Genomic DNA, 24,823 nt, shown 5'->3' on the forward strand with positions numbered 1-24,823 from the left:
CATGGTATTCGACACTGGATGTCGCCAGGAAGTATGTATTGACAAGCACATCCTGTGTCCCTGGGCTGGGTGGTGTCAGCAGTGATTTGATAAGGGTCAAGACTGTCTACATCGATAATACCTCGTCATTAGTTTGACAATGCCCTTTTCGCTACCATTTCATAAGTATGTACTTCATGTATAATATTTCAATGTAAAACCAATTGAACAGTTCACAACAGATGCGGTATAAATGGAAATGATGCCCCTCAGACTAATCAGCAAAGGACGTTTCAGTTACGTACATCTCCTCACATTACAAACGGTAGGAAATGCCACTTGCAATGAATGATGAACTCACCTCTACTCCCTTTTTGCTGGACTTGCGCTTAAACGAGGTTCGTTTTTTCTTTTTGCTCGCCTTTAGCGAGGTCTGAAAGAATAACACATGAGGATTAACTGTCACGCTGGTATTCCATTTATATAAGGAACAGCATTTGATCAACTGTAAATAATACACTGTAATTTATCAGAACTGTTGACAGCTCAAACTAACGGATGACTGCCACCCTCTGTTGGCTTCGCAGTGCAATGGCACCACAAAGTATTTGGGGAAGCATACCATTGCACGTTGTAAACTCGCATGGTGGCAGTGAATATCTGAATACTTGGAGGTGTATTGTGTGACGGTGTATTTTGTGACTGTCGGGGCAGCAGGTAGTGTAGTGTAGTGGTTAGAGTGTTCAAAAAGGTCGCTGGTTCAAATACCCGGGCCAACAAGGTGAACAATCTCTGACCTTGAGCAAGGCACGTAACTGTAATTTGCTCCGGAGGCACCAACCTACTACGGCCAACACTGTAAAACAACATTTCACTGTACCTATCCAGTGCATGTGACGATATACATCTATTTAAAAAAAATTTTATTTATTTTTTTACCTGAGGTCTGCGAACCCGGAGGATCCAAGTAGGGGGTACGATGACAGAGGCATGAGCACCCAGGGAGCAGGACTCCTCGATCTGCTGCAGCATGAAGCAGGACACCTTGTTGTGATACTAGAGTAGGGAGAAGGACAGAGGAAAGGACGGCAGCAGTGAGCACAACACACACCAACACACATCATTCATTTAAAACACTCAACACAGACCCTCACACAACTGTCTCACATAAACATACCATACAACTTTTACAGAGGGTGAATACACCAGTGATCACACACATCCATATTCATTGGAAGTGTTGTCATTCAACACAGACACTCACACAAATGTCTCACATAAGCATAAAGCATACAGACACACGTCATCATCATCCATGCAGATGAGCCTCGTGATTTACATGTATTCCCTGAAAGTCGGAAGTTTACATACACTTAGCCAAATACAAATTTCCTGACATTTAATCCTAGCAACAATGCCCGGTCTTTGGTCAATTAGAATCAATACTTTATTTTAAGAGTGTGAAATGTCAGAATAATTTCAGCTTTTATTTCTTTCATCAAATTCCCAGTGGGTGAGAGGTTTACATACACGCAATTAGTATTTGGTAGCATTGCCTTTAAATTGCGTAAATTGGGTCAAACGTGTCGGGTAGCCTTCGACAAGCTTCGCCACAATAAGTTGGGTGAATGTTGGCCCATTCCTCCTGACAGAGCTGGTGTAACTGAGTCAGGTTTGTAAGGCCTCCTTGTTCGCACACGTTTTTTCAGTTCTGCCCACAAAGTTTCTAAAGGAATGAGGTACGGGCTTTGTGATGGCCACTCCAATACCTTGACTTTGTTGTCCTTTGTTGTCCACAACTTTGGAAGTAGGCTTAGGGTCATTGTCCATTTGGAAGACCCATTTGCGACCAAGCTTTAACTTCCTGACTGATGTCTTGAGATGTTGCTTCAATATATCCACATAAATTTCCTGCCTCATGATGCGATCTATTTTGTGAAGTTCAAACAGTTATATTTTTGTTTCATCAGACCAGAGGACATTTCTCCAAAAAGTACAATCTTTGTCGCCATGTGCAGTTGCAAACCGTAGTCTGGCTTTTTTATGGCGGTTTTGGAGCAGTGGCTTCTTCCTTGCTGAGCGGCCTTTCGGGTTATGTCGATATAGGACTCGTTTTACTGTGGATACAGATACTTTTGTACCTGTTTCCTCCAGCATCTTCACAAGGTCCTTTGCTGTTGTTCTGATTTGCACCAAAGTACATTCATCTCTATGAGACAGAACTAGGAGACAGTCTCCTTCCTGAGCGGTATGACAGCTGCGTGGTCCCATGGTGTTTATACTTGCGTACTATTGTTTGTACAGATGAGTGTCGTACCAGGCATTTGGAAATTGCTCCCAAGGATGAACCAGACTTGTGGAGGTCTAACATTTTTCTGAGGTCTTGGCTGATTTCTTTAGATTTTCCCATGATGTCAAGCAAAGAGGCACTGAGTTTGAAGGCAGGCCTTGAAATACATTCACAGGTACACATCCAATTGACTCAAATGATGTAAATTATCTTATAAGAAGCTTCTAAAGCCATGACATGATGTTCTGAAATTTTCCAAGCTGTTTAAAGGCACAGTCAACTTAGTGTATTTAAACTTCTGACCCACTGGAATTGTGATACAGTGAATTATAAGTGAAATAATCTGTCTGTAAACAATTGATGAAAAAATTACTTTTGTCATGCACAAATTAGATGTCCCAACAGACTTGCCAAAACTATAGTTTGTTAACAAGAAATTTGTGGAGTGGTTGAAAAACTAGTTTTAATGACTCCAACCTAAGTGTATATAAACTTCCGACTTCAACTGTATATTAACAGTGTTGCACTTTTCATGTAGCCTAATTTTGGCCAGCTAATATTAGTAGTAGATTTTAAATCGGTTTCTCAGTTATAGACTGAATTTACAATAGACCAATTTACAAACATAACATCAATCATATATAAATATCAAATAGAGCCCCACAGTGGATGTGTCATAATACCCATAAAACCTAGCGGTCAAACAGGGAAATGGTCCCAATCATTTTCTCACCAGTCATTTTTCCCGTAGGGGATTTTAGAAACACTTAAAATAAGGGCTGTGTTTCATGTAAGCTTACCCTGGCGTGAAGTTTGGATAAACATGCAAATCTCTCTCAGACTAGGTGACATTGCTGTAGGATTATGTAGCTGCGACAATACAGGTCAAATTAAGATCCTACATCTGTACAGTACAATCAACCTTCCAACTTACTGCCTGTTTACACCATGAACAGCTGATGGCCACAATCTCTTTGCTATGAAAGGCAAACTTCTGCTGGAAACCCTGGAGAGAAATTAAATCAGATATAAGATGTAACGTACCCTCAAGAAGAACTTGTTTCATCAGATTGTTAATCCTGCAAATGAATGAATTGATATTATAACCATCCTCACCTTCCCGCACTGGCGACACTTCCCATCCTGGCGCCTCCGGTGGACCCAATGGTGCCGCACTACGGTGGGCTGGAAAACCGACGTTCATAAACACATTAATCAACTCACTCACAAATTCGCAATTTAAAATACTGTGGATTTCCAATTTTTTTGTACATGTAGACAATGGTGAGTGAGATCAGGGAAAGCTTGTGTTGAGTTTATCATTAGCGATGTCAGAGGTTTGGCCAGACACAGTGAACATTATTGTGTATAGGACTCCATTATAAACCCAGTTCTGTGGTAATAATGACTACGTGTGGTATGCTAACAGAACAGGGCTCTGGGCAGCTGAACAGAAATGGAAGAAAACTAAACTTCTGGAATACCTATCATCCTTCCACTCCCTCCTCTCTACCTTCTCTTCCTTTGTATCCACTGCTAAAGCTGCTTCCTATCACTCTAAATTTCAAGCGTCCACCTCCAAACCTGGGAAACTATTCTCCACTTTCTCTTACCTCCTTAATCCTTCACCTCTCTCCTCACTTCCTGCGGATGACTTTGCAACAAAAAAAAAAAGTTTTATGACATCCATTCCTCTTTCACTCAGTCCACTGGTCCCACACACACTACTATATGCCTTGATCTCCTTCTCCCCGCTCTCTCCAGATGAAATCCTGTGACGATTGAGGTCCGGCCATCCGACAACATCCCCGCATCTCTTCACCATATCATTTTTGTAGACATTCTCCCATTTTTCACTTCCCTCATCAACTCCCTGATCCCTGGCTGCGTCCCCTCTGACTTCAAGATGGCCAGAGTTGCTCCCCTCCTCAAGAAACCAACATTCGGCCTCTGACGTCAAAAACTACAAACCGGTATCGCTTCATTTCTTCATTCCAAAACATTTGAGCGTGCTGTCTCTGACCAACTCTTTGGTTATTTCTCTCAGAACTAACTTCTTTACCCTAAGGCAGCTCACTCAACTGAGACCGCTTTCCTCTATGTCACAGAGGCTCTCCGCTCTGACTAAGCTGACTCTCGCTCTCCTTTGTTCTCCTCCTCTTAGATCTATCCAGTGCCTTTGGCACCGTGAACGATCAGATCCTCCTCTCCACCCTCTTAGGGTTGGGCGTCTCAGGCTCTGCACCCTCCTGGATTGCATCCTACCTGGCAGGTCACTCCTACCAAGTGGCATGAAGAGGATCTGTGTCTGCACCACGTGATCTCACTACTGGTGTCCCCCAAGGCTCGGTTCTAGGCCCTCATTTTTTTCTTTACACAAAAGGCACTCGGCGCCATCATATCCTCACATGGTCTCTCCTATCATTGCTATGTGGATGACACTCAACTTCTCTTCTCCTTTCCCCATTCTGACACCAAGGTGGTGACACGCATCTTCTGTGTGCCTGTCAGACTTCTCAGCTTGGATGTCGACCCACCACCTCAAGCTCAACCTTGACCAAATGGCTCTTCCTCCCTGGGAAGGCCTGTCCACTTCAAGAACTCTCCATCACGGTTGACAACTCCACGGTGTCCACTTCCCAGAGTGCAAAGAGCCTTGGAGTGACCCTGGACAACACCCTGTCATTTTCTGAAAACATCAAAGCAGTGACTCGCTCCTGCAGGTTTATGCTCTACAACATCCGTAGAGTACAACATTTCTTCACACAGGAAGCAGCGCATGTCCTAATTGAGGCACTTGTCATCTCCTGTCTAGACTACTGCAACTCTGTTGGTTGGGCTCCCCACATTGCCATCAAACTCCTGCAACTTATCCAGAATGCTGCAGCCCGCCTAGTGTTCAACCTTCCTAAGTTCTCCCATGTCACCCTGCTCCTCCGCACACTCCACTGGCTTCCGGTCGAAGCTACGGACCAGCAAGGGGACCTGCACCTCTTTATCTTCAGACTATGTTCAAGCCCTACATACCAACCTGAGCACTCCGTTCTGCCACCTCTGGTCTCTTGGCCCTATAATCACTACGGGAGGGCAGCTCAGCCCAGTCAGAGGTATGGCGCCTCCGACACCCCCCACCCCTCAAAAAACACACACAAAAAAAACACTTCTTGTCCCACCAGCACTGACTTTGCCCGATGAATACTTTGTTGAGGGAAAATGTACTTGAAACGATTGTGATATGTTGTCTCAAATAGCCATCTTAAGATGAATGTAGGTCGTTTTGGATAAGAGTGTTGGAAAATTACTACAATTTTAAAATGCGAATGTATGATGAGGGGATTTTAACTTGGACACTGAAAGCTAGCTCTGGAGGATTATAGGACATGGGGGTTACCCAGTCTTTGAAATCATTAGTCAGGCATCAACTAGTCAAGCATTACTCTCCTACTGCCCCCATAACTGTGGCTTTTGGTTGGGGTGATCTGGGGAGTTCGGGTGGGATGGTACCTGGGACTGGCTCAGGAAAGGGGTGGCCATGCAGTTAGCCATCCGCCTGAGGCACTTTAGAGCACCTTGTCTTTGGAGGACTGGCTAAGGTCAAAGGTCAAGAGAGAAGGTCAAGGGGAAAAAGGGAAGCAGGGACAGGAGGAGAGGGAAGGGTTACAGAGGAGACAGACACATAGAATGACAAGACAAAGGCAAAGGAAGACGAAAAATGCGTGAAAATAAAGTATGAGCATGAGTATCATGATCGTGCTGATCAAATGGAAATAAAATGTATTGGCACTTACCTCTCGTATATTCCTAGACCCCGATTCCCTGAATGACGGTTTACACCTAAAGTTTATCTACATGGTACAGAAAACAAATGGTTTCAAACATGGATTTATTTTGTTGGTCGCTGTTTCCAATATGTTGTTAGACAAACCCCTGCACCAAAATAGAATGCTGAATCAGTTATCCAAAAGGGCCAACGGGAGAGGTATAAGGTTAAAGTGAACATGCTGAAGTTCTTGTTCACCTAGAAGTCGTTACTGAAAAGGGAAACCTGTGGTGCAATATGTGTTACTATGTCAGTGTTGCAACAGCTCTTCACCTTTACCTCCACCATAACAGCACCATAACGGCATCAGATAAAGTATAAACAATAGATATAAACTAACCCTCAGATTAGCAGAGTTATGGGAACAAGTTAAAGACATTTTGGAAAAAGGGAGATTCAGCAACTAAACATCTCTAGCAATAAGCAACCTAATGTATTCGACGACCAATCAAAGCAGCCCAATTTGGAAAACAGCTTTGATTATCCAGAGAATGACCCAATCAGAGTGCAGCATTGGAGGGCGAGGTCAATGGGTCAGGTAGCGTAGTGAGATAGGGTTAGAGAAGGAGTATGATCTAGTTATAGCACTAGTTATATCCCATAGCAGCCTGAGAGAGGTCAGAGTGTCTCACTCTAAAGGCGGGGTCTTCGATAAGCAGGCTGTCTTCATAGGGCATAGCCTCGAATAACTGGAGAGGATCAGGGTGGGTTAGGTTGGCATGGCTACCATTTCAATCTCATCTTACCTGATGCGATGGAAACATTTTGTCTCCTTGAGAGACAACATCTGAAAAGGCTGATATTACGGTATTTTTTCAACATTTGCAACTCATTTTGTCTTGGTACGCATGCTGTCAACTAATTTCCACAACTTTGGCGATAATACATCATTTAACATCTATCTGCAACCAGGTGAAATCACAGTTCAACGGATGAAAAGTTTGTGAAGCATTGGTTGGGAAAATGGCTTGAAACTTACCTTTTCTAACTGTTCTATGCAGATTGTGTGAACCACTATCTTGCAGGCTGCACACTTTTTCCGGGCTACAGATTTTTGCTGTGGTGACAAAAGATGAGTGAGAGAATATTATTTAATGAACCATCTCGTAGTAATACATGAAAACTTCCTGAATTAAATTACTTTCTTTTAACGTGATAATTCAAGGGTACAACCATAAACGTATATAGAAAGCCTGTTTTAGCATGGGTAGTGCCATTGAAGAGGGATCAGGAGGGATCAGCCAATTAATTATATACCTGAGCAAACATTCCTTAACTGCAGGTGGCAGTAAATTACCAACCTTGGTTTTATACCTGTTCAGACAACACACTCCAGATGGCAATATTCACTCTTGACTACTTTAAAATGAAGAAAGACTTCAATGGAACTGCCCATGCGGTCACAGAAGCCATATGGCACAGATGCAAAGAAGGGCCCTCTATCTACCTCTATGGGTGCAACTCCCTCGAGATGGCAGCAGTACTTCTTAGGTGAAGTGTGTTATGGTTGTGTGAACACCAGAGGGAGCCTCTACACAAGGGGTGCCAAACTCATTCCACGGAGGGTCGAGTGTCTACGGGTTTTCAAACATGATGAAATAAGGCCACTAATTAGCAAGGAACTCCCCTCACCTGGTTGTCTAGGTCTTAAATGAACAGAAAAAAAACAAAAACCAGCACACTCTATGGAATGCGTTTGACACCCCTGGTACAGAGCATTGCATTAAAACAACATATTTTTCACACACCGTAGATGTCAGAATTAAATCTCATACACATAATGTATGAAAAAAGAAGAAGATTGGGCTCATTTTTACAGGTTCTCTTCCTAGTTACCCTTTTTATAATCCCATCAGTTCTCCCAAAAATGAAGAGACAGCGTTTATGTTCATAACATGGCTCCATTTCTCATACTATAATGTTTACAGTTGCAGAGAGCTATACAATCTGCATTCTCTAGAAGTGTACTGTATGGTACCAGGTGGTATACATCTGGACAGTAACATCCACTGACGGATGAAAAACAAATGTGACAAGGAGTTAATACTCCCCCTCTTGCTTTAGGGATGCACTACAAATACATCTCCTCTAATCAGTTCATTCCTCTCTTCCTCTGGGCTCGTTCCTGTCAAAGCATCTGTGGCTTTGTGATGTCAGGCAGGGCCAGGGGTAGCTGCGCGCACACACACACACACACACACACACACACACACACACACACACACACACACACACACACACACACACACACACACACACACACTCACCAGTGTCTTGGCGAAGCAGTGCTGCTCTCCGACGTAACAGAAGTCCCCAGAGACATTGGTCTCAAACCAGATGTGCTCCCCATACAGGGCGTTCTCCTGGAGGAAGAGTCTATTAAATACACCCTTCTTTTTTTTTTACCCTGACAAATAGGAAATCTCAGCTCATAGAATCCACTACCAAACAGTACCTCTGGGTAAACAAAGTACACAACTCTGAAACTCATTAGGGGCATGTAGTTCATTATGGGGTACAAAATCAATGAGCTGGGCCAGAGGCTGCACTTACGGTCCAGTCACAGCTGCTCCGGATCTCCCTGTCTGGGTCAAACTTGGCCAGGGCTGAGGCACTGGGCTGGGCAGACAGGTGCTGTAGACCCGATTTAGCAATGGCCTTCCTGAAAATGACACAGACGCAACATCTTTGAATGATTGCAATAGCATCATTGAGATGACACGCCCGGTGGGATACTGCATCACAACCTAACAGGGAAACCCACTCTTCACACCTGATGGAAGCAAAGTAGGCTCTGATCAAAGAGAGAGGTTCAGCACACATGATGAATAATGAAATGGTACATCTGACGTCATACAATATACAGCATTCGAAATGTTGAGCCAATGTGCAGCCAGGTACACAAGAGGTCTAGGTTTGGTATTTGACAGGTGTGTGTGACTGAGACCCTGCATGAAAGGTGCTGTAGGAGTCACTAAACAAAACTCCTAGCTTTACATATCAGCAACACAAAAGGTCAGCAGAGTTTGGTGTAAAATATGAACTATTTCCCAGTTTGATGTTACATACTGCAGCAGGCTTAGACACAAACACTTGCTTAACTGACATCAACACTTCAGACCAGGAAGTGCTGGTATGGTTGGAAGGGCAGGATGTGTATATTCTGACATTGAAGTCCCCCCCCCCCTCCCACACTTCCCTAATACACACACACACAAAAGCATTGTCTGTGACCAAGGCGAAGGTAGGGGGTCTACATACGAGACGAATCCACTCCAAGTCTCCAGGCGGGGGTCGTAGTAGGTACCCTGCAGGGGGCTGAGGGACTCCCTGCGGCCCCTGGGCTTCCAGCAAGCGGAACAGTTCCTATACAGGGAACGGGAGGAGTGGCGGGCCACTATAGAGCTCCTGCGGCTGGATGCGGGGACTAGCCTGCCTTGCCAGGCGCTGTTGGAGATGGTGGAAGGCCTCCGTAACTGGCTGGAGCGTCGGTAGTGCCCGTGCACACCGTAGGCCGCCCTGCTACGGTGCACCGCCTCTGCCGGCAGCAGGTGGGAGGAGTTACGGCGCAGGCAGCGTGGGGCGCGGATCAGGGGCCGGGACTGGATGCTCTCCATCGTCAAGGCTGCCATACTATGAGCCTGATTCCAGTCCTCCCACGTCCTCTCTCCCTCTGGATATGATGATGATGATGATGCCTCAGTCCCCTCTCGTTCACTTCCGCTGCCCTCCGACCTGGTGCTACACTCTCTCTGACTGCAGCTGTCCCCTTCCGACTCGGAGCAGCACGAGGAGGAGGGGCAGCTCTCAGTGCCCTCTCCGGATGCCCCCTCACCGCCCTGCGCCCCTGGTGCCCTCTGCTGCTCCGCACTCATCTGGACCAGGCTGGCCAGCAGCATGGAAGGCCCCAGCAGTTGGGTGTCAATGGTGCGGAGCTTGGCGGCTCGCCGGCGGCGGACAGAGAAGCGGGGATTGACACAGGCCATGGTGGTGCTGGAGCGACGCCTGGTGTAGTATCTGGTCCTCACTAGCTGCGCCCCTCCATAATAACAGTGGGGTAACCCCTGCACCTCGCTGGAGCGCCTGCGTTGTTGGTGAGCAGCGCAGGCCAAGCCCACACTGGAACTTCTACGGCCCACATAACCTGACTGCAGGCCAACACTGGAACGTCTTCGTTGGGATTGAGAAGTCGGCAACAGGCCTGCACTGGACCTTCTGCGTCCCACAGGACCTGTGAATGGCAGTCCCACACTAGAGCGCCTACGTTGGACCAGGCCAGCAGAGGGCAGTCCTACACTGGAGCGCCGGCGAGCCTTGCTTGTGGGCACCGCCACGCCAGGCCGCCTGTATTGGCATTGTTCCGCACCTTTCAGTCTAAAGTGTCGGCGGAAAAAGGTGTCCATGGCAACCCACAGCTTGTGGGTTCCCTTTTCAATGTCCCTCTGCAGTGGCTGTTGGTAAACAAAAATCAGTCTGTCAGCAAAACCTTCAATACTGTACACAAGCCACTATCCAACTCTTACCAATAGGGATGCAGTACTGTTCTTTTCACCCCGTGTGGAAAAGCTGAAGGTGAAATGTCTGAACTCGTACACTGCTGCCAGAGAAGGTAAAGCACACACAAGACTAATCTGGGCCTAGATGCTCAAAGAGCAACCTCAATTGGCTGACTAGTGATACTGTCAGTAACTGAACCTGCTTACAAAGGGACATTAGTCAATGCATCTAGAGCGATAACAGTTCCATTCTCCGGTACAAGCAACGTGACCAGCTGCCCCGGTTCAATAACTCACCACCTGTAACGCTATACCTCGGTAGTGTTCTGTCTGGTGAAAGTAGAGCCGAGTCCAGGTCACCTATCACATGATAGCCATTGTGACGCCACTACAGCACAAAGCAAGAGGATATATTTAGCGACCGCCTTTAAAATTCTGTTCAATCACCTCATCAGATACGCCACTTGACAGAACCAAAGAATGCGTCGTTATCCAGTAACCTCAACTCCATTCAACGCATTTCCCTCTGCCAACAATGAAAGGGAATTGTGGATATCAACTTCATAAAGGAAGTCATTGTTCTGATCATCTTTACTTAGATATCACAATCTGAATTGTGAATTCATAAACACACAGTTATGATGTAGAGAAGTGGGGCAGGGCTCAGGCAACCTCCACAGGATGCCAAGCTGCTGCTGTATTACTGATCTCAGACCATCATAATCACCCAGAGCCTCCTTCTCTGATTACATACAGACTGATACAGATACCCTTCACAGGAAGTGACATGTAGTAGAAGTGCTCAGCAGCATTAGCCTGTCGATGCTTTGATTCAAGCTGAAGACAAGCAACAACGTCAGGGACCCGGCGTCTATTTACATCCTGTGGCAGGCAGCTAATGCGAACCACAAATGAAGAAGATAGGCTTAGTGTTTATGACCGATAGATCCAAGGCCCCTGTTAATGAAGTGTTGAGGATGAACCATTAAGTGTGTCATATGTAGAGGGCATAGAAAGGCTTATTTTCCTTTCAACTATTATACATGTCATGGATACTCTCATGTCGCTCTACCTCTCTTGTGATTAAGACTGGTTGTGGAGGGGAGACGTTGAAAAAGAAAAGAAACCGCGCGCACACACACACACACACACACACACACACACACACACACACACACACACACACACCTCATTTCAATCTGAATGGATTTCTAGAACCTGCCAAAGGAGCCTTTGATCCTTCTCATCTCTTATTCAATTCATTAGACATTCAGAAAGTAAAGTAATAACAAAAATGGCCAAGAGGGTAGCGTGGGTGGGGCGAGGTGGGATGTGGAGGGGAGAGAAGCACGACCAAGGCTGGGGATAAAAGGACCAAGCTGAGTAGAGACTGTTTCCGGCACACAAGCATCATTAATCCATCTGTAACGCAGCATGAAGAGAGACATGAGAGAAGGCCTAGTGAGAAAATGATTAACGGCAGTCGCAGATGATTCAAACATTTGCTTTAAAGCGCAGGGATTCATCCACAGGTCTTACAGCTGCAGTACGTAAAGTAGACATTCAAAAAGTTGTATACAGTAAATGATTGATAACTTATAGTAGGGTTTTTACACATACATCTACAGTGCCTTCAGAAAGTATTCATACCCCTTGACTTTTTCCACGTTGTTAGGTTACAGCCTTATTCAAAAATGTATTCAATTGTTTTCCCCCCCTCAATCTGCACACAATACCCCATAATGACAACGCAAAAACAGTTTTTTAGAAATGTTTGCTAATTTATATAAAAAACTACATATATCACATTTACATAAGTATTCAGACCCTTTACTCAATACCATGTTGAAGCACCTTTGGCAGCGATTACAGCCTTGAGTATTCTTGGATATGACACTACAAGCTTGGCACACCTATATTTGGGGAGTTTCTCCCATTTCTTCTCTGCAGATCCTCTCGGGCTCCGTCAGGTTGGATGGGGAGCGTCGCTGCACAGCTATTTTCAGGTCTCTCCAGAGATGTTCGATCAGGTTCAAGTCCGGGCTCTGGTTGGGCTACTCAAGTACATTCAGAGACTTGTCCCAAAGCCACTCCTGCGTTGTCTTGGCTGAGTGATTAGGGTCTTTGTCCTGTTGGAAGGTGAACCTTCGCCCCAGTCTGAGATCCTGAGCGCTCTGGGGCAGGTTTTTCATCAAGGATCTCTCTGTACTTTGCTCCGTTCATCTTTGCCTCGATCCTGACTAGTCTCCCAGTCCCTGCAGCTGAAAAATATTCCTACAGCATGATGCTGCCACCACCATGCATCACTGTAGGGATGGTGCAAGGTTTCCTCCAGAAGAGATGTTTGCTCTGACATGCACTGTCAATTTTTTAGGCAAGTGTGAGCCTTTCCAAATCATGTCCAATCAATTGAATTTACCACAGGTGGACTCCAATCAAGTTGTAAAAACATCTCAAGGATGATCAATGGAAACAAAATGCCACTGGGCTCAATTTCGAGTCTCATAGCAAAGGGTCTGAATACTTATGTAAATAATGTATTTCTGTTTTTTTATATACATTTGCAACATTTAAAAAAAAAACTGTTTTTGCTTTGTCATTATGGAGAATTGTGTGTAGATTGCTGAGGATAAAAAAATAGAATAAGGCTGTAACGTAACAAAATGTGGAAAAAGTGAAGGGGTCTGAATACTTTCCAAAGGCACTGTATGTGCAGAGAGACATTGTATTTGTTAGATATGGAATTTACTAAATCTCTCCGATTATACAGAGATTTAGTTCACCATAAGTGAACAGGACTGAGGCCTATTAGCTTTATGTCCCCTGACTGTGTAATGTAGCTGTCAGATTCATATATTTGAAAAGGTCCAGTGCAGCCGTTTTTATCTCAATATCAAATCATTTCTGGGTCACAATTAAGTACCTGGCTGGGATTTAAAAAAACATTTGAATTGAAAAAACAACAAAAAAACAGCTTCTTAGCAAGAGCAATTTCTCAAGCAAGAATTCTGCTAGGACTGTTTGGGAGTGGTCTGAGTGGGGAGGGGAGAGGTTTGGAACACACGTTCTGATTGGTTTATTAACTCATTTACTGCCTGGTATGTCACCAGACAGGCCAAAACCCCATCCCATCAAAACATTTCAGGCAGTCTTTTCAAACAGCTTACACTAAATGGGCATTATCATCATTTTCAGTATTATTCCAACCTCAGTGTGGAAATACTGTATATACAAAACATAGGAAACCACCTGTTTGACTGGACTGAGCCTTTAAACAAATATGTTAGAAGTACATACAGAATTTTTTTCCGGGCGTCCGGCTCACGAGCGGCGCTCAGGGTTTCTCTTCAGTGTGTATTCTCAGTCTGGGTTTCCCACCCCCACCCATGGAGCATTCTGGGAATCAGGGTCAAAGGTCATCTGGTTGAGGCCTCAAGCATACGTGGCTGTATTCACGTACAGTAGCGTTTAAATCATTAATCAGGGAAAATGCAACAGTCTTTCAAAACAGAACCACAGACATAGTCTTTGCCACGTTTTGACTTCCCAGCTCCAGAATCTATGATGAATATCATCAAAGTCCTGTACAGTTCTTGAATGGTTTTATCTAGAAACAGTGTCATATGTTTACTATTATGCCAAGGTAGTCACAGTATACTGTACGGTAGCCAACAGATACATTTAGCAAACCCCTGGAGGTGGCTATGATTAAACTTCTAGGGCAGTGTCACTGTATCGACTCCATGGCTAAGATAAGCTCTAAACACAACACAAGTGCTCAAGTCCTTTAGATTGATAATTTCCTTTCCCCCCCTTGCTCTGCACACTAACTAAACACTAACTGCTTGATTGACAGATAGATAACAGGGTTACGGAAAGAGATTGGTTACCAAAACAATTAGCTCAACACATTAAAAATGTTAGCCTCTCTAGGCCTACATCCTCTCAAATATGTGCATTTAGCGTTATGTATGTGCGTCACAGTGAGTGTACGCTGTGGAATAGAATTGCTTTAAAGCATTGGGTTTTCTATGGCACAACACCGTCACGATGGCCAGTCCCATGGACTCCCAAACCAATCAATTTGAAATACAATGCATCCGGGGGGGGGGGGGGGGGGGACGACACACACAGTACCATACACACACGTAACAAAAATACATAAATACAGATAGGTTACACACACAATCATGTTTGCATTATGCACTCCATCCCTGATAGATGAATTAGTAACAGGCTCTTCCCATTGCCTGATATGGATCGGGATATGCCTGCCTGCACGGCCAGGCACAGCTCCAACACCGTCATTCTATTTGACACAACAGTGGTAGGTCCGATCACCGACAACGACGAGACGGCCTATAGGGAGGAGGTCAGAGACCTGGCCGTGTGGTGCCAGGACAACAACCTCTCCCTCAACGTGTTCGAGACAAAGGAGATGATTGTGGACTACAGGAAAAAGAGGACTGAGGACGCTCCCATTCTCATCGATGGGACTGCAGTGGAGCAGGTTGAGAGCTTCAAGTTCCTCGGTGTCCACATCACCAACAAACTAATATGGTCCAAGCACACTAAGACAGTCGTGAAGCAGGCAAGACAAAACCTATAACCCCACAGAAGACTGAAAAGATTTGGCATGGGTCATCTGATCCTCAAAAAGTTCTACAGTTGCAACATCGGGAGCACTTCACTGGTTGCATCACTGCCTGGTATGGCAACTGCTCGGCCTCCGACTGCACGGCACTACAGAGGGTAGTGCGAACGGCCCAGTACATCACTGGGGCCAAGATTCCTGCCATCCATTACCTCTACACCAGGCGGTGTCAGACTCCAGCCACCCTAGTCATAGACTGTTCTCTCTGCTACCACACGGCAAGTGGTACCGGAGCGCCTAGTCTAGGTCCAAGAGGCTTCTAAACAGCTTCTACCCCCCCCCCCCCCCCACTGCTACTCTCTGTTGTAATCTATGCATAGTCACTTTAATAACTCTACCTACATGTACATACTCCCTCAAGTAACCGGTGCCCCTGCACATTGACTCTGTACCGGCAACCCCCTGTATATATTGTTATTTCTTTTACTGCTGCTCTTTAATTACTTGTTAATTTTATTCTTATCTTATCCATCTCTTATTCTTATCCATATTTATTTTTGGGAAAACTGCACTTTTGGTTAGGGGCTCGTAAGTAAGCATTTCACTGTAAGGTCTACTCCACCTGTTGTATTCGGCGCATGTGACTAATACAATTTGACTTACAGAGTGTAGACTGACCCAGCATCAGTTGTTACAAAAACCCCTACAGTACCTTTACTCCCTCAAATACCTAGCAAGTAAAATGGAGGAATGCAGCGAAAAATGAAAAGGTACTGTGAATAATACAGAAGTGTATGTGACTGGGACAGGTAGTATAACAGGGTCTGGAGGGCTTTTATTGCTGAAGTATACATACTGTACAAACACTGACTCTAGTGGAGTCAGTGTTTGAAGCTGTTATAATGCTAAACGCCATACTGTATTGTACAGGAAAAAGCTGGATAGGTCCATTGTAAATATAAACCCAAATTAAACCACAGAGCATTACCACATGCACGTACATCCTTCGAAAACGATATTGGTTTTAGTACTTGTGCTGTGGCTCTTACAGTGTAGTATTGTTGGCTCTTTGTATGGCTTTGAATAGAACGCAAAAGTGACAGGGATATTTCAATGTATATTTACATTTTATATTCATAGTATATATTTAGACTTTAGGTTGAGGTTTTTTCCCCCATTGGTCCTTCCTTGGAATTCATCTTCAATGCAGCAGTGTTTATATCGCAGTACTAGAGGCGTCCCTACAGGCCCTGGTTCGATCACGGGCTGTATCACAACCGGCAGTAATCGGGAGTCCCATAGGGCGGCGCACAATTGGCCCAGTGTCGTCCTGGTTAGGGTTTGCATAGTTAAAGAAAGGTGAAGTATATAAAATAAAATATATATTTCAACTAAATATTCAATGAGGCAAAGTGACAAGAGGGGTGGAAAACACCATCCAAAGCTCTAATTTACATTTACCCAAATACCACAGATGGTGGTGTTAACACTGGACACCTAACCTGGATAGTGTGCACAATATCAGTCTACCTTTTACAGCAACACTGCTGGGACAACATGGGTAACCAGAATCAGATGAGGGTGGAGGAACTGGGGACCTACTCTACTTTGTGGAAGATTAGTGGGTAGCTAGATTCAAATTAGCGGATTTGGCTATTTCAGCCACACCCATTGCTGATAGTTGTATAAAATTGAGCACACAGCCATGCAATTTCCATAGACAAACATTAGTAGTAAAATGGTCTTACTGAAGAGCTCAGTGACATTCAACGTGGCACCGTCAAAGGATGCCACCTTTCCAACTAGTCAGTTCCTCAAATTTTTGCCCTGCTAGAGCTTCCCCGGACAACTGTAAATGCTATTATTATGAAGTGGAAACGTCTAGGGGCAACAACGGCTCAGTCGTGAAGTGGTAGGCCACACAAGCTCACAGAAAGGGACTGCCGAGTGCTGAACCACATAAAGATAGTCTGTCCTTGGTTGCAACACTCACTACCAAGTTCCAAACTGCCTCTGGTAGCAACGTCAGCACAAGAACTGTTTGTCTGGAGCTTCATGAAATGGGTTTCCATGGCCAAGCAGCCGTACACAAGCCTAAGATCACCATGCACAATGCAAAGCATAGATTGGAGTGGTGTAAAGCTTGCGTCATTGGACTCCGTAGCAGTGGAAAAGTGTTCTTTGGAGTGATGAATCACACTTCACCATCTGGCAGTTTGACTGACAAATCTGGGTTTGGCAGATGTCAGGAGAACACTACCTGCCCGAATGCATAGTCCCAACTGTACATTTTTAGTGGAGGAGGAATAGTTGTCTGGGGCTGTTTTTCATGGTTTGGGCAAGGCCCCTTAGTTCCAATGACGGCTACAGCATAAATGATAAGGTGATTCTAACTTTGTGGTAACAGTTTGGAAAAGTCCCTTTCCTGTTTCAGTAGATGTCCTAAAAAGTAGATGTCCTAGAATGACTTGTGTCGTGGACAAAGTAGATGTCCTAACCGACTTGCCAAAACTATAGTTTGTCAACAAGAAATGTGTGGAGTGGTTAAAAAACGAGTTTTAATGACTCCAACCTAAGTGTATGTAAACTTCTGACTTCAACTGTATATGACGTGGAACAGGAAGTGTACTGGGCTATTTATAGCACCCCCTCTGTTTATATCCCCCTGGCTGCTCTCTCACTGCTGCTGCCTCCCGCCAGGCTCCGCATGTACACATCACAGATAATAGTCAAAAGAGACTACCTCCTGCTATGCCTCACAGATAGAGCGGGAGAGAGTGTGTGTGCACCAGTGAGAGAGAACGGGTGGGGAGAGGAAGAGAAAGACAGAAAGACCTCTCCCTCCTAGACCATAGACCAGGGCATCTCCAACCCTGTGCTGGAGTGCTACCGTCCTGTCGGTTTTTCACTCCAACCCTAATATAGCGTAGCTCATTCTAATAATTAGCCTGTTGTCAAGCTGAATCAAGTTAGTTACAACTGGGGTTGGAGTGAAAACCAATAGGAGGGTAGCTCTCTGTGCATGCTGGGTTAAGGCATAAGCCCACCAGCTCATCAACCCAGTCCGAGCCGGGTAACCACCTGTTCCTCTAGATTACTGAGGCGTGCTCCAATGAGGCCGGTATCATGGCGCCATCATCCAGGTCAATGTGCCTGGGTTAGGGATGGGCACCAGGCCAAGTGTTGTGCCCCCACTGCTCCGGCTCCTGATCGATCTGGACATCCTGGTCTGTTAAATGCATTAATACCGCAGGGGCGAATGTAAATGAGATCGACAGTACCAGATTCTAACAAAGCGCCATGCCTCAAACCAAGCTGCATCAAGACTAGCTGCATCTAGGGGGACTACCTGTGTGGCCAGTGACGTGTAATCACATCTACATTTGTACTGTAAATGTTATGGCTTTGTTACGGCCCTCAGTCGAGTGATGTTATTCGAACGGAGGGAGATTTGAATGGGTCTTGTTAAGCCTGCTGCTGTGATACATTGCACATGCCTATAGCCTTAGGATTGACCCGATCACCTAAAGCAGCTGAAAGTGATTAGTTGCCCCATTAAGGTTACACAAATTCAGGAGTTAAATCACCAAATCAGTTACAAACAAATGTACAATAATCCATTCAAGGTACCCTCAGATAGAAGCAGCCTAAACGTGAACCGTATCGTAAGTGCACTGAAATGTTTAGGAAAAATATATATATTTTTAGTTGTTTCCATGAAGACGCTCCTTTCTAATGTTTCAATATGTCACAAAACGGATGAACCAAAGATGCAGTAAAAAAATTAATAATTTAAGTCACTCTCACTGTGATAGCTTTCAAACGTCCCTGCAAAGAAGCAGTACAGTGCAGTATGCGAGCTGTGCTCAGTGTGAGCCTGAGCCATGTTGACAGTATGGTGTGAGAGAATGGAGTCGAGAGGGAGTGTCAGTATAAAATAAATTAGGTTACAGTGTGTTTACCAGAGAACCTGAGAAACAGAGGACTGTTTTTGTTTCCATTCTGAGTTATGGACCTTAGGCCTCGAGCCCAGCCTAAAGGCACTGTTTGGACAGAAAAACCTCAATTCAACCTGCAAATGAAGTCACTCTGCTGTGAGCCCAACTTTGAGTCAGAATGTCTTACTCTTAGTAATTAGTAGATTATTGACTTTCCTTTCTGCGGAGAAGTTGATGCGACAGCAGAGAAAAACAGTTGAGCTGTTATTCGGTTTTATCTTAAATATTTACATGTAAAACGTACAAAGGTCAGTAGGAAAAAAATAGCCATGGAGCTCTTGGTCCTCCAGCGTCGCATAGCGCATGATAATAGGGACTGTCAAGAATGAAGCCTTCATGCTGCTGCCCTCGGTTTGGTAAACACTCCAATGTTATGAGGATAATGGAGCTTACAGCACGACCATAAATGTATACTTTTCCTCCCACTGTAATCAAAAGTAAAATGTCACCATCTTGGCACGTCTGTGGACACATCTCCCTTAGATCCTCTGAGGGCACTTGTCTTGATGATAAATCCCCCTGTGGAGAGGGAGACTTGGAGGTGTCCTCGAAAGCCCCTGGGAAAATGCCTGACCTAGACTGCTATAACTCTCCCAGGCTAGGTCGTCCTCTAGGACAGTGTCAAATAACTAAGCTACCCTTACATAATGGATGTGCAGTGAACTGAAATATTGCCCGAAGGTCAGTTGACAGATATGGAGAGGAATAATTCAGATTGCAGAAATGACGCACCGTAGGCTGATTTCACAAACATAGTGTTCTGTGCTCTACATGTCTCCTCTCTCCATCCCTATATAGGTCTGTCTCCTCTCTCCCTCCCTTGACATAAACATCCATTCATTGAGCTTCAGCACAACACTACATGGAGGGAGGCACTGGAACAGCCTGGCTAGCTGGCACAGCTTTATGGGAGCTCAGAGAGCACACTATTTCCACAGCCATGTCAACATAGCTAGCATGGCGAATAGCACCGGCTACTGTAATTTATGGAGGGAAATTTCAACTGCTCATCTGTAGCAGAGGGCAACTGAGGTTTCTCACAGACTAGACAGAATGGGCAGAGAGACTGGACCAGTGACCCATAGGTCCAGGATAAGAGCAGAAGCCTGGCCTGGTCCATAATCTTTTCCCCTATACTGTGGTGTCACTCAGCACAGGACAACAAAGGGCAGGATAATTAACACAGGGCTGAACTCTGATCAATGGCTCAAGGCAGCAGTTTGCACTAAAACAGGACTATCAGTGATGGTTATTGTTCACCACAATTTGATTGTTATCCCCCGACCTGCAGTTTAGTAGTCAGTCAGTATGCCTATACACTGAGTGTCCAAAACATTAGACTGGCCAGGTGAAAGCTATGATCCCTTATTGATGTCACTAGTTAAATCCACTTGAATCAGTGTAGAGAGAAGAGGTTTTAAGCCTTGAGACAACTGAGACATGGATTGTATATGCGCCATTCAGAGAGCGAATAGACAAAGGATTGAAGTGCCTTTGAACGGGGTATGGTAGTAGGTGCCAGGCGCACCGGTATGAGTGTGTCAAGAACTGCAACGCTGCTGGGTTTTTCCTAATTCAACAGTTTCCCGTGTGTATCAAGAATGGTCCATCACCCAAAGGACATCCAGCCAACTTGACACAACTGTGGGACGCATTGGACTCAACATGGCCCAGCATCCCTGTGGAACGCTTTCGACACCTTGTAGTCCATACCCTGACAAATCCAGGGTGTGCTGATGGCAAAAAGGGGTGCAACTCAATATTAGGAAGGTGTTCTTAATGTTATGTACACTTTTTTAGGTATTTCTATTGGTTGGTTACGTTTACATATCAATAAGGTGTTATGCCATTGGTCATGCTTGCAGATAGGGGGAAATTGCGAACGTCAATTCTTCCCAGCCTGATATTGTTATGCAAGCAGTAGGTCACGTTCTGAAATACTCTATTCTATTCTCATATTTACAATGTGTACGAGTTCACTGTGTACAGTTGAAGTTGGAAGTTCACATATACTTAGGTTGGAGTCATTTAAACTAGTTTTTCAACCACTCCACAAATTTCTTGTTAACAAACTATAGTTTTGGCAAGTCGGTTAGGACATCTACTTTGTGGATGACACAAGTAATTTTTCCAACAATAATTGTTCACAGACAGATTATTTCACTTATAATTCACTGTGTCACAATTCCAGTGGGTCAGAAGTTTACATACACTAAGTTGACTGTGCCATTAAACAGCTTGGAAAATTCTAGAAAATTATGTCATGGCTTTAGAAGCTTCTGATAGGCAAATTGACATCATTTGAGTCAATTGGAGGTGTACCTGTGGATGTATTTCAAGGCCTACCTTCAAACTCAGTGCCTCCTCGCTTGAAATCATGGGAAAATCAAAAGACATCAGCCAAGACCTCAAGACCACAAGTCTGGTTCATCCTTGGGAGCAATTTCCAAACGCCTGACGGTACCACGTTCATCTGTACAAATAATAGTACGCAAGTATAAACACCATGGGACCACGCAGCCGTCATACCGCTCAGGAAGGAGACACGTTCGTTCTGTCTCCTAGAGACGAACGTTCTTTGGTGCGAAAAGTGAAAATCAATCCCGGAACAACAGTAAAGGACCTTGTGAAGATGCTGGAGGAAACAGGTACAAAAGTATCTATATCCACAGTAAAACGAGTCCTATATCGAGATAACCTGAAAGGCTGCTCAGCAAGGAAGAAGCCACTGCTCTTAAACCGCCATGAAAAAGCCAGACTACAGTTTGCAACTGCACATGGGGACAAGGATTGTACTTTTTGGAGAAATGTCCTCTGGTCTGATGAAACAAAAATAGAACTGTTTGACCATCAATTTGTTTGGAGGAAAAAGGGGGGGGGGGGCTTGCAAGCCGAAGAACACCATCCCTACCGTGAGGCACAGGGGTGGCAGCATCATGTTTTGGGGGTGCTTTGCTGCAGGAGGGTCTGGTGCACTACACAAAATAGATGGCATCATGAGGCAGGAAAGGTATGTGGATATATTGAAGCAACATCTCAAGACATCAGTCTGGAAGTTAAAGCTTGGTCGCAAATGGGTCTTCCAAATGGACAATGACCCCAAACATACTTCCAAAGTCGTAGCAAAATGGCTTAAGGACAACAATGTCAAGGTACTGGAGTGGCCATCACTAAACCCTGACCTCAATCCTATAGAAAATTTGTGGGCAGAACTGAAAAGGCGTGTGCGAGCAAGGAGGCCTACAAACCTGACTCAGTTACACCAGCTCTCTCTCGAGGAATGGGCTAAAATTCACCCAACTTATTGTCGGAAGCTTATGGAAGGCTACCCGAACCATTTGACCCAAGTTAATAATTTAAAGGCAATGCTAACAAATACTAATTGAGTGTATGTAAACTTCTGACCCACTGGGAATGTGACGAAATAAATAAAAGCTGAAATAAATCACTCTCTCTACTATTATTCTTAAAATAAAGTGGTAATCCTAACTGACCTAAGACAAGGAATTTTTACTAGGATTAAATGTCAGGAATGTGAAAAACGGAGTTTAAATGTATTTGTCTAAGGTGTATGTAAACTTCCGACTTCAACTGTACATGAACTGATGTGTGTATACATACAGTACCAGTAAAAGTTTGGACACCTACTCATTCAAGGGTTTTTCTTAATTTTTTACTATTTTCTACATTTTAGAATAATAGGGAAGACATCAAAACTATGAAATAACAAATGTAGTAACCAAAAAAGTGTTAAACAAATCAAAATATATTTAAGATATATTAGATTCTTCAAAGTAGCCACCCTTTGCCTTGACAGCTTTGCACACTCTTTGCATGCTCTCAACCAGCTTTATGAGGAATGCTTTTCCAACAGTCTTTAAGGAGTTCCCACATATGCTGAGCACTTGCTGATCGCTTTTCCTTCACTCTGCGGTTCAACTCATCAAGGCAATTGGGTTGAGGTTGGTTGATTGGTTGCCAGGTCATCTGATGCAGCACTCCATCACTCTCCTTTTTGGTCAAATAGCCCTTACACAGCCTGGAGGTGTGTTGGGTCATTGTCCTGTTGAAAAACAAATGGGATGTCGTATCTCTGCAGAATTTTGTGGTAGCCATGCTGGTTAAGTGTGCCTTGAATTCTAAATAAATCACAGACATTGTCATCAGCAAAGCACCCCCACACCATCACACCTCCTTCTCCATGCTTCACGGTGGGAACCACACATGCGGAGACACCTACTCTGTGTCTCACCAAGACATGAGGGTTGGAATCAAACATCTCAAATTTGGACTTATCAGACCAAAGGACAGATTTCCACCGGTCTAATGTCCATTGCTCATGTTTCTTGTCCCAAGCAAGTCTCTTCTTCTTATTGGTGTCCTTTAGTAGTGGTTTCTTTGCAGCAATTAAACCATGAAGGCCTGATTCACGCAGTCTCCTCTGAACAGTTCAAAAAAAAATTTAACTAGGCAAGTCAGTTAAGAACAAATTCTTATTTTCAATGACAGCCTAGGAACAGTGGGTTAACTGCCTGTTCAGGAGCAGAACGACAGATTTGTACCGTGTCAGCTTGGGGGTTTGAACTTGCAACCTTCCGGTTACTAGTCCAACGCTCTAACCACTAGGCTACCCTGCTGCCCCATTGCTGTTGATGTTGAGTTGATGTTGAGATGTGTCTGTTACTTGAACTCTGAAGCATTTATTTGGGCTGCAATTTCTGAGGTTGGTATCTCTAATGAACTTATCCTCTGCAGTAGAGGAAACTCTGGGTCTTCCTATCCTGTGGCGGTCCTCATGTTTCATCATAGCGCTTGATGGTTTTTGCGACTGCACTTGAAGAAACATTCAAAGTTCTTAAAATGTTCTGTATTGACTGACCTTCATGTCTTAAAGTAATGATGGCCTGTCGTTTCTCTTTGCTTATTTGAGCTGTTCTTGCCATAATATGGACTTGGTATTTTACCAAATATGGCTATCGTCTGTATGCCACCCCTACCATGTCACACCACAACTGACTGACTCAAATTTATTAAGAAGGAAAGAAAATGAACTTTTAAGAAGACACACCTGTTAATTTAAATGCATTCCTGGTACTACCTCATGACGCTGTTTGGGAGAATGCCAAGAAGGTGCTGTCATCAAGGCAAAGGGTGGCTACTTTGAAGAATCTCAAATATAAACTACATTTTGATTTGTTAACCAAAATGTGTACTAAATGATTCCATATGTGTTATTTCATAGTTTTGATGTCTTCACTATTATTCTACAATCTCAAAAATACTAAAAAATAAAGAAAAACTCTGGAATAAGTAGGTGTGTCCAAACCTTTGACTGGTACTGTGTATTGATGTTTTCCTATGTACCTGTATGCTTGATGAACATAGCCAGGGTATCATTACACTGACTCTCTTCTACTCTTTAACAACTACTGTAGGCTGCAGTTCTAAAATACTGATCTTTCCCACCTTTCTCAATGCCCATACAAATGCACAATTAGTCAAAAGAACATTGAGTAATTTACATTTTACACATGATTACCCTAATTGGATTGTAATCTATCAGCAAGTTATTTCACATCCCTTTGTTACATCTCTTCTACAAAACTATTTTTTCAAGAAATTTCCCCAATGTTATGTACACTACTC

At 44.3% G+C, this 24,823-nt stretch overlaps 1 protein-coding gene across 21 annotated transcripts in view; it reads right to left on the minus strand.

Annotated features, from left to right (window-relative positions):
- Positions 1 to 24,823, minus strand: part of LOC109895530 (diacylglycerol kinase zeta-like) — a 136,360-nt gene that overhangs the window by 45,883 nt on the left and 65,654 nt on the right. For 6 of the 21 annotated variants that reach the window (XM_031830700.1, XM_031830698.1, XM_031830699.1 and 3 more), the window contains exons 2-12: positions 9,351 to 10,540; positions 8,643 to 8,751; positions 8,357 to 8,452; positions 7,069 to 7,146; positions 6,722 to 6,778; positions 6,058 to 6,114; positions 5,774 to 5,857; positions 3,386 to 3,454; positions 3,204 to 3,275; positions 919 to 1,035; positions 341 to 412 (exon numbers count right to left, since the gene is read on the minus strand). In XM_031830700.1, the coding sequence (XP_031686560.1) occupies positions 341 to 412; positions 919 to 1,035; positions 3,204 to 3,275; positions 3,386 to 3,454; positions 5,774 to 5,857; positions 6,058 to 6,114; positions 6,722 to 6,778; positions 7,069 to 7,146; positions 8,357 to 8,452; positions 8,643 to 8,751; positions 9,351 to 10,492 (1,953 nt within the window). In that variant the 5' untranslated portion in view covers positions 10,493 to 10,540. Of the gene's footprint in view, positions 1 to 340; positions 413 to 918; positions 1,036 to 3,203; positions 3,276 to 3,385; positions 3,455 to 5,773; positions 5,858 to 6,057; positions 6,115 to 6,721; positions 6,779 to 7,068; positions 7,147 to 8,356; positions 8,453 to 8,642; positions 8,752 to 9,350; positions 10,541 to 24,823 lie in introns of those variants that run through there. The other 15 variants (XM_031830709.1, XM_031830713.1, XM_031830714.1 and 12 more) reach the window with 8 other exon arrangements.

This window comes from Oncorhynchus kisutch, linkage group LG8 (assembly GCF_002021735.2).
Source record: "Oncorhynchus kisutch isolate 150728-3 linkage group LG8, Okis_V2, whole genome shotgun sequence".
Taxonomy (NCBI): domain Eukaryota; kingdom Metazoa; phylum Chordata; class Actinopteri; order Salmoniformes; family Salmonidae; genus Oncorhynchus; species Oncorhynchus kisutch.